Genomic DNA, 10,253 nt, shown 5'->3' on the forward strand with positions numbered 1-10,253 from the left:
CTACTTTTAATGTTTAAAAAATGACCCAGCCACGTACAGCCCTGGTCCGACAGGAGAAGCGAGCAGGCTGGAGGCAGAGTCAGGTCGGACCCGAGCTTGCAGCATCTCCCTGCCCTTATGGGAACGAGAGGGGGATCTGTGCGATCGATAAGGAACATGAAGGAGACACGTGACGACCTGGGAAGACGGGCAGGAATGGATCAGTTTTATTATGACTGCGCCCAGCGCGAAGCCGTACAGTCGTGGTAGCAGTAATCCCAGCACACGAGACAGAGAGGTTTCCGGGAAAACTTTTGCAAGGAGCCCACGGCACGTTTCCTTAACTCTGCCTCCTTCGTGGGCTTTTATCCCGGAGGGGGGGGGGGGGGCGGAGGGGGAGGGGCCGGCGAAGTGCTCCGCTGATGACCTCACGCTAGACTGTGGCAGAGCGGAGGTGCCGGGACTCTGATTGGCCGCCCGTGTCCCAGCGGTACTTCAAAGCCGGAGAGGAGCTACAATTGTGGTGGAATGGGCGGAATAGATCATTGTATTGCACACCTCTAAAAAAAAACAGACCTCTGATTTATAAATATAAAAAGATCCTCTGAGGAGGGCACTTTTTTGTGATGGCAACTTCACTTCTAGGGGTGAGTCTAAGGATTTTCTTCCTGGTTTAATTAGTTCTTTTATTGTCCAGTGGAGGGATTAAAATAAGCTCGGTCAGAGAAGGGCAGCCAGTCTCTTGATTATGTTTTAAGCAAGTGGGTCTGAAGAAAGAGGCCGAGTTACTTTAAGGAGAGCGACGACACGACAGCGCATTTCCTACCAACTTCTGACTGTTGGGCTCGGGAGAGGTGACTTCTTACATGTCAAGACGTAGAACTTTATCCTGATTTTTTTTTTCGTCTTATTTCTTTTTCCTTTCGTGTTTGTCGTCTTCCACAGGTATGCTGCCAGCGCGGATTTACGGTGTAATATGAAACACGCTGGCTACACCCCTACTGCAGCCGTTTTCGGGGAAATAAAACAACAACAAGTTATAATATCCTGCAAAAAAACGCAGCACTTAAGCCACACGTTGCTTTGTACCGGTTAAATTTATTTTTTAAAAAAAAACCTTTCGAATTATATTCATGTCCATGAGATCCATGTTAGTAATTATACATATTACATCGTCCATTATTTTTATTAAAAAAAAAAAAACACGCGCAAGTCTTTGCAAACGGTTGTTTAATACCTGCTTTCTTTCTAACCAGGAAGAGCCGCGGTTAGGATCGACTCCATTAGCCATGCTAGCTGCTACCTGTAATAAGATCGGAAGTCCCAGCCCTTCGCCATCCTCGATTTCGGATACTTCTTCGTCTTTTGGGAAAGGGTTTCATCCCTGGAAGCGATCCGCCGCCAGCAGCTGCAACCTGGGATCCAGCCTGTCCGGCTTTGGAGTCGCCGGCTCGTCCAGGAACGGAGCCGGGCTGCCCGACTCCTTCGGCACCAACAGCTCCACGGGATCCAGTGCCTTTTCCTTGACTTCCAGCACCGCGTCCAACTCGCCCTTCGGGAATGACTACTCCGTGTTCCAGGCGTCGGTGTCGAACAGCTCGCAGGACCCGAGCCACCAGCCGGTGTTTATTTCCAAGGTCCACACGTCCGTGGACAGCCTGCAGGGCATATACCCCCGCATGAGCGTGGCGCACCCCTACGAGTCCTGGTTCAAGCCGCCCCACGCGGGCCTGCCCGCGGGGGACGTGGGGTCCACGGGCGCTTCCGCCTGGTGGGACGTGGGGGCCGGGTGGATCGATGTCCAGAACCCCAACGGGGCGGCGCTGCAGAGCCCCTTGCACTCGGGCGGGCTGCACTCGCCCCTGGGAGGCTACAACTCCGATTACTCCGGCTTGAGCCACTCCGCGTTCAGCACCGGCGCCTCCCCGCACCTCCTGGCGACGGGTCAGCACCTGATGGACGGATTTAAGCCCGTTTTGCCGGCCTCCTACCCGGAGTCCAGCCCGTCTCCGCTGGCGGGGGCCGGCGGCACCATGCTGTCCGGCGCTCCCTCGGCCGCGCTGGCCGGCTCCCCGCGGTCGTCGGCCCGCCGGTACTCGGGCAGGGCCACCTGCGACTGCCCGAACTGCCAGGAGGCGGAGAGGCTGGGGCCGGCCGGGGCCAGCCTGAGGAGGAAGGGGCTGCACAGCTGCCACATCCCGGGCTGCGGCAAGGTGTACGGCAAGACGTCGCACCTCAAGGCGCACCTGAGGTGGCACACAGGGGAGAGACCTTTCGTGTGTAACTGGCTGTTCTGTGGGAAAAGGTTCACCCGGTCGGACGAGCTGCAGCGGCACTTGCGCACGCACACCGGGGAAAAGAGGTTCGCCTGCCCGGTCTGCAACAAGCGCTTCATGCGCAGCGACCACCTCAGCAAGCACGTTAAAACGCACAGCGCCGGAGGCGGCGGCTCCGCCGGCTCGGGGTCCGGCGGCGGCGGGGGCAAAAAGGGCAGCGATACCGACAGCGAGCACAGTACCCCCGGCAGCCCCCCGTGCCAGTCCCCGGACTTACTGCAGCCTCCGGAACCCGTCCCAGCGCCCGGCATGAACGGGCACAATAACTCTATTGAATGAGGGAAGGATCAGGACAACCCCCTCCAGAGACAGTTCGTCAAGTTGTACACATGACTAGAAAAGTAAATGTATTTTCGGACAGCTTCGTGTATCTGAGAACCTCGCCACCGATTGCTAGAGAAGTCCCAGAAATGAACTCGAGTCACATCAAAAGACGCTTTGAAAAGTGATTATGTGGGTAGGTAAGGACAGCTTCGATCGTTATTATCTAAACTATATTTCGACTGCACGCCAGTTTCTTCCAAATACTGAAGGGAAAGCCATTTTGACCTGTTGTTTTGAACAAGTTTAAGCTTTCAAAAAAAAATAAAATAATCAACGTTTAGAATAAATTATATATAATTTATAATCAAAATTATTTTAAAGAGAAGGGGCTTCACCCGTGGTCCAGAGACAGAGCGATCACCTTTTAATTTAGAAACTACAACAAGCCGTACCACCTTCGCGCACATCCCGGTTTCCGAAATCAGCTCTTTGGGGAACTGTACTGTTGTCAGTACAAGCCGTAGCAATGTCACGAAAACAAACAAACAAACAAACAAAATAGTGTCCTTATCTACCTTTCGCTTCATCTGTAGCATAAGTGATCCATATTTGTTTTGAGGAACCTGTGTAAGACGTACTATACATGTACTTTTCCCAAATTGGGCGCCTTTTTTATTCCACTTTGTGTTAAAGCCCTGCCACGTTTTCCTCAGAGCTGTAACCATAGTGAACGTACATGAACTGCAAAACACTGTAAAACTGGGAAAATGTGATAGATTAGCATATTATACAAACACCAGTGTAAAGGTGTTAAATGTATTTGTCCAGGAGACGAGTTTTGTATATTATTTTCTTGTAAATTGCCTCGAGTAAATATCTGAAAATATATTGGAGTAAATTTTCAAGTTTGTCAAGAAAAAAGAAATATATAAAAACTTTGCTGTGGCAGTTCTGTTTATCCACAAGTCGGACTTGTGTCTTGAGGTCTATTAAAATGCACTTCCGAGTTTTTCTTTAGGTTTTGAAGAAAAATCAGAGAAGCAAAATGTCTTTGATCAATGTTGAATCATATTTTTATTTAGCAGAGCATGTACCTACTTACTTGAATATGCCGACCGGTTCAGCAGTCTCAGTTCGCTTCTATTCCGCAACAGACTGGCTTTTTAACGTGAGGCCTCGTAATAAAGTCAGAATGGTTTCAAATCTGCCGCCTGAGTTTGTCTTTAAATGCAAGCTGCATGACCAAACACCCTGTAATTCTGTATAAATTGTAAGGTTTGAGCAATTGCCGGTTTTATATTAATAACTCACACACAAAACTACCTGTTAAAAGGCCCAATCAAACCATCTAAAGCTGGAATGACTATGTAGTGAGTTTTATTTCCACAAACCAGGCGAAAGAATTTCACAATTCTTTCTTCTGCTGGGGTTACTTGTTGTTTTATAACTTGTGATTGAATAAGACAAATAATAATAATAATAATAATAATAATAATAATAATAATAATAAAACAAATCAATTTGCACAGCCTGCTTTGCACTGCAGTTGTGCAGTGACCAGGCTCTGCCCCTTCACCTCATTTCATTTTAAAAGCTGAATTGTTTTAAAAGGCTTTTACATGAAATTCAAAGGTGTCGATTCTCTTTGAAAGAATAGGAAGTTGTTTGAATATCGCTTAGTGTGGCTGTAGAATATTCAAGGAATTTGCCGTGCTCATTACAGCGGGTCGTTTAATTCTAAATTAGGCCGCTTCGAAAATAAAAGCACCTCGCAAATTAAACTGGCTTGAAGATGAGCTTTTTATTAAGATAATCCTTGACTACATACGAAGAACTTTAAAAAAAGTAGAATTAAGTCTTAGGGAAAGGTGACAGCCTATACTGTATCCTAAAAATGTAAGAAACACAAATTATTGTTTTATCCAGAAGAAGTTTAATTTAAAGCAATATAGGCAGTTTTGAAGAACATACATGCTGTCGGATGTATCCAGCGTCTCAAGCTTTAAGTTATCGTTATATATTAATTTTTAAACGTTATCAAGTGAACCTACTCTACAAGCATTAACACTCAAATTGGCGTCTTTTAAAATAATCGAATTATGTTGCAATTAATAAAAAACCGTCTGTATACGATATTCGATATAAATGTTGCCATTAAGTGCGTCGTGGTCATTCCTTGAAAAAAATAGGACAAATTTCAATTGTTAAATTAACTCTAGTCGAATGGATTGCTTAAGTATACATATCGACATTTTCAGCTCGCTTATTCCGCACGCATTAAAGTGCGGAATAAGAGATTTGGTCTTAGTTGAATTTGTCCTAAAAATCAGGCAGTAACACACAAATTTATATTTTAAAGATTAAAACTCTGAAAAAAGAAAACTAGTTACATTGGGAACAAACCGGCTGATTGTTCGACCTATCGTTGGCTTTCCTGTTTTAACGTTAAGTGCCTGTCAAAATCGCCGCAGCCCACAGGTTCATCTTATATCCGATTTCTCACTTAATTAACAATTTAGGAAACTTGATTATATGAGAGAGGCGCGGTTATTAATCGCTTACATCGAACATTAAAAAAATAATTCTGCGGTTTGATATAGTATTGCCCGTGAAAAGAAACGACCAGTGTAATTGGTGCATGACTATATTTACTGAAATTGTTCTATAAAATACAGACACATTTACATTCGTAATGTAATAACTTAGAGAGTATGGGCAAGATATCTCCAAAGAAGACTGCATAATTGTTTTCCGACTTCTTAAAATGTTTTCTATTTTATTCGAAGCAGAGATATATTTAGAAAAATTAATATAAAAAATCGTACACAGAAAGTGATTTGTCCAAACAATTCTAAACGACAAATTGCGTTTGGAATTCCTGACGAAGGTGTGCTAACGACACAATCTTTTTAAGGGTCGGATTCGTTGATCTCTTGGTAGTAAAATCGCTGCCCCTGTTAGAAAAGTGCTTTTAAACTCCTCTTTTTTAATTTAAAGCCTGTTAAATATCAGAAACAAAGGCACACAAATAAGGCGATTGAAAAAGTTTCATGATACATATTTAGAAGTTTAATGATACTGTTGTAAGGAACTTCGTAAGAATCACAAAAAGCCTGGAGCTGCACTGCTCTTCCTCGCTGGAAGTTGTGAAGAGTGCCGATAATGGCGAGATACAGAGATGGCCAAGATGTTTCTTGGGGCTGTAAATTTACGCCACTGCATACCACAAACGGAATATATATTTAAATTTCTATGAACTTAAATGTGTTATAATAGTACCATTTATTCTTTTTATTCCGCGGTGAAGAATGCGTCTGGTAGCCCATCAATGATCAGGGTATTCGATCCAGTTTACAGCATCTTTTTTTTCCTCGAAGTACAAGTGTACTTCCGTGCCTTATCATCTTATCAGCTGCAAAAAGGGACGGACATCGAATCCTAAAGGGTTTTCTTATTAAGTTTTACGATCATTCTGACTATCGTACGTCCTAACGAGGGTTTAGAAGTGCAAGACGAGAAGAGTCTTAAATTAAACCCAAATAGTGTGTAAAATCAGTCAACATTGCCCCCGTGCGCTCATATACTGGTACCGCACTGTGTGGCTCAAGGAAAGAACCCGCAGTTTTTGTGCAAAGAAGGGAATTATCTTCGTATTCACAGGCTTTAAACAGTAAACGCTCATTTTAAATACAATTTTATGTTTATAAAGTGCACCGTAAAAATAAACTAAAAACGTGTTTATACTATAAATAATTTATTTTCATCATAATGCACCCTTTACGTCTGAAATACTTCTAGCAGAATATCCTACCGTTTTCAATAGGTGCGAAACATTTGTAAACTGAAGATGTTGTGATTCAAAATAACTCACGGTTTTAAAGTGCTCAAGTTAGTTAACTTTAGTGCAAAGCAGCATAAAGACAGTTAGAAACGAGAGGTCATTAGACCCATGTAGCTCGTATGGTTTCTAGTAACTAATTGATCTGAAGATCTCATCCAGACACTCTTTGAAAGCAGACAGGGAATGAGCTTCAATAACACGGATGATTTCCATACTCCAAAAAATCCGCCTCTTCTTCTCAGATTAAATGCACTTTCCTGTAATTTCCTCCTGTAAACTACTTTCTCTGGTACGTTTCACCGCATATTCCGAAAAAGTTCATTAGTTTGACTTTATCAATGCCTTTGAGGGTTTTAAATACTTAAAACGGTTTTGCTCATAGTATTCTCGTTTCAAGTCTAAAACGACTCTGTTCTTTTAACGTCAGCGTAGAACATTCCTTTAAAACCAGGGATGGATGTGGCTGCTCCTCCATGGACCGATTTCAGAGCAGAGTGTACATGTAACATGTACTGGTCACATGTTCACCAATATTTCTCACAGGATTATAATTGACAAACAAGTGTAAAATTTCACGACAAAATTGACTGATTTTTAATTCTATGCTTTTAACTATATCCTAAATTGCTTTCTTATTGCTTTCCCACATTGTCCAGCCATGAAAATTATACATAAAATTCACCCTTTTTTTAATAGCTACAGTTGAAGGTATTTCTACCTGCATGTGCTAAAAACGTGGCACTTGTCTACATTAAACAATCTTCCAAGTGTCTTCCCAGTCTTGAATGTTTTCAAAATATTGTTTTATTTTGCAGCTTTTGCCATATTTGTTAATCTTCCTAATGTGGTACCATCTGCAAACTTAATTAGTTTACTAGTTGGACCTGAGTCTAGATTATTAATATGAAATCGGAATTGGGTCTGATCCTAATACTGACCCAGTGACAAATAACAACATTGGTTTTTTGTAACAAAATTTGCAAAAACAAAACTGCACGTATTGCATCACCCCAATCTGAGAGTCTACTCTCTGTTTTCTATCCATCAGCTATTTCTCAGTTCAAGCACAGACACTTTCCCTTGAATGCCTACCGTCTGCAATTTTAAAAATTGATCTTTTTTGAGAAGGCTAATGAAAAAAAAATACTTTTTACATATTCCTACATCAAGTCTTTCCTAAATGTCCCCAGAACACACAAAATTCTCTATTTTAGTTCTATAACTAAACACATAAGAGACATACAGCAATATTTGGTTCAGTTTCTATGCTCTTTCTTATGGATGGACACTCCATTAGCAATTTTCCAGTTGGAGGGTTCTGTTCGGAGAGTTTTGTTAATGACCTATGAATAACGTCTCATTTCTTTAAGTACACTGTTAGAAAACCGTAATCATGCCCTGGAGATTTGTTTAACTTAAGTGCTTTAAGTATCTGCACCACTTTTGCATCTTCTACAAAAATATGATTTAATACAGAACTCTTTCCTTCCTCAGACAGATGCATGTAGTTGATTATATCTAACTAAAATAATTATTTAACCCATCAGCTATTCCTGTTTCATCATTTAAAAGGTTCCCAATGCTATGCTGGCAATAATTTACTTCACTACTTTGTTTTTGCTGTTTTAATAATTTAAAAAATAATACTTTTTCTTGATCTCTTCTCGTTTCTAATATCATTTTTACCTGCACTTACAATGCATTATTTTTATTTAACAGAATCCTGTTAGTTTTCTTTTTTAAAAAATGTATAGAGGGTTCTCTTCCTTACTTGAGCTAAATCTGTTCTGTGCTGTAAACTGCCATCATCCATCCCCACTGAATCCAAACCCAAAGTGTCCCATTCCACTGCCTCAGTCCTCCAAACTCTGTACTCTGCCTGTACAGTGTCACAGTGTGATTGAATGTACGTCGTATTTAGAGTCACATTTTCTAATGGTTCATTCCCCTGTTTGGCTCTGGCCAGATCAGCACAGGCTTTCTGACAAACACAGTCAGGTGGGAGGCGGTTGTTAGCCATGTCTACCATTTGAGTCTCACAAAGTTCACACCCCTGGTGATGCAGCGGAGCTCGTCCGGACACGGTGACGTCAGCGCTCTCCCTGCGGGTAGCAGGGGCCTCAGCCGCCCGGGCTGGGGGAGGTCTCCTTCAGCTCACTCGGCTGGTTTCCCGCCGTGTTACGCCAGAGACCCGGGTTCGTGCCCCAGGCGTTGTGGCACGAGCCCGCCTCACAGTGAGTTTTCTAATTCATTTGAAGAAAGTTGAAATCTCCTGTGAGAACACCTTCCTGCACGGCGTTGAATGCCAAAGTCTACATCTGGTGGTGCCACACTCTGCCTTTCCAATGTTTCTCTAGGCCTGAGCCATACAGATTGCGAGACCCATAACTGGCAGAAGAGGCTTACCCTGCATGCAGCACACACAAAAAGGAGCAGTCGTCTGCTTTCTAGCGCTTTTATACAAAACCTCAATGTTAAAATTCCAAACTTCATATCTCTAATAACACTAATAACACACACAACAAAACAAGTAGTTACTTCCATAAACACCTTAGATAATAGTTACACTTGTGCCATGAATGCTGCTGTGGCAGGGTCTGTGAGACAACTGGAAGACAACGCTTGCATGTCGTCTGCAAAGCATCTGCTGCCCTGGTCTGCAGAAGCGCAGTGCGTTCTCGAGCTGGAATTAATCATGACCAGGAAATGGATCTCACGGGATGTTCCTGCTGGAGTTAGACTCGTGCTCAAAGTCGATCATGTCTAGATACCGCCTGAGACACAGCAAAACTTTGCTGACCTGAATACAGGGCCATCCCAGCAACGCATAGGCAGTGCCAGATGGGCCACTATCTTTCACAGGCAGGCGGTAAAGGCAGGAAACTGTGAGCAAAACCAAGATACAAAACCCAATTCCATACACTGTAGGAAACAGGAGATTTCTTATAGTGATATAGATATAACTAGATAAGGTCACAAAACCTCCAGAATCTTCCGGCCTTGAAGTATCAAACAGAAGTCTGACTAAATCACGCTTTGCACTGGGGAATGTGAAGGTATCCTAACTTTAACATGGGCAGGCCCTTCAGCAGAAACCCACTATCCTGAACAGGTGCAGGCTCTCCTTCATCAATGCCGGAGAAAATGTCCCAGTAAACCTGCTTCTCAGGAGTCTCCCACAAGGACTTCATGCCAGGCATGGCCTGAGACCCTCAGCCCTGGTCTGCTTATCTCACCTCCACTTTCCTGAAGAAGGATGAAGGTGGGACCGTATGGCTGTATATCCATGCACACATTGCCAGTGCTCTGGACATCTTCACCCAGTCTCTGTAATATCACAGATAACCACGTGCAATTCTACACTCAACTTTATAAAAGTAATCTAAAGCAGAGGCAAAATGCTTTTATTACTGCATGCCCATGCTTTTTTCAAACCAATTATTTGACTGCAAGGTAAGACCAGATTCTGGTTGTGTGCGTTTGTGATTGCTCTGTTACAATTAGAAAAGGGTCAAGTAAGATCTGTTTTTTTCTAGCTGAAAGGAAGATGTTGTGACAAGTACAAGAAATGTTATCTTTTAGGTTCATTTAAAATGAGCGTGAGCAAAATTCCAGCTTATTTAATTAAATACTTAATGCATCACGAATTCAGAATGGCAGTCAGAGAACGCAAATCAAGGACTGAGAAGTCAGATTGGATTTTGACAATAAATCAATCTCCACTGAGACCCTCGTCCCAAAATAACCCTACGGACTGTCAAAAGTATTTTACAGTACAACCCTTTCACAATACAGGTTGCCTTTATCTTTTACTTTAGAGATGTGTCTTACTC

General features: G+C 42.9%; 1 protein-coding gene and 1 long non-coding RNA gene across 5 annotated transcripts in view; one reads left to right on the plus strand and one right to left on the minus strand.

The window, feature by feature from the left end:
- The window catches only part of LOC148650832 (uncharacterized), a 10,661-nt gene extending 10,493 nt beyond the window's left edge, over positions 1–168 (minus strand). The window contains exon 1 of the long non-coding RNA XR_015925575.1: positions 38–168. This is a non-coding gene — a long non-coding RNA (uncharacterized LOC148650832). The remainder of the gene's footprint in view (positions 1–37) is intronic.
- LOC148650833 (transcription factor Sp8) overlaps positions 1–3,782 on the plus strand; it is a 4,277-nt gene extending 495 nt beyond the window's left edge. For 2 of the 4 annotated variants that reach the window (XM_088600403.1, XM_088600404.1), the window contains exon 2: positions 1,236–3,782. In XM_088600403.1, coding sequence (XP_088456529.1) covers positions 1,269–2,594 — 1,326 coding nt within the window. In that variant the 5' untranslated portion in view covers positions 1,236–1,268 and the 3' untranslated portion in view covers positions 2,595–3,782. The other 2 variants (XM_088600401.1, XM_088600402.1) reach the window with 2 other exon arrangements.
- The last annotated feature ends 6,471 nt before the right edge of the window (positions 3,783–10,253 follow it).

Source organism: Lepisosteus platostomus, chromosome 12, assembly GCF_059453375.1.
Source record: "Lepisosteus platostomus isolate fLepPlt1 chromosome 12, fLepPlt1.hap1, whole genome shotgun sequence".
NCBI lineage: Eukaryota > Metazoa > Chordata > Actinopteri > Semionotiformes > Lepisosteidae > Lepisosteus > Lepisosteus platostomus.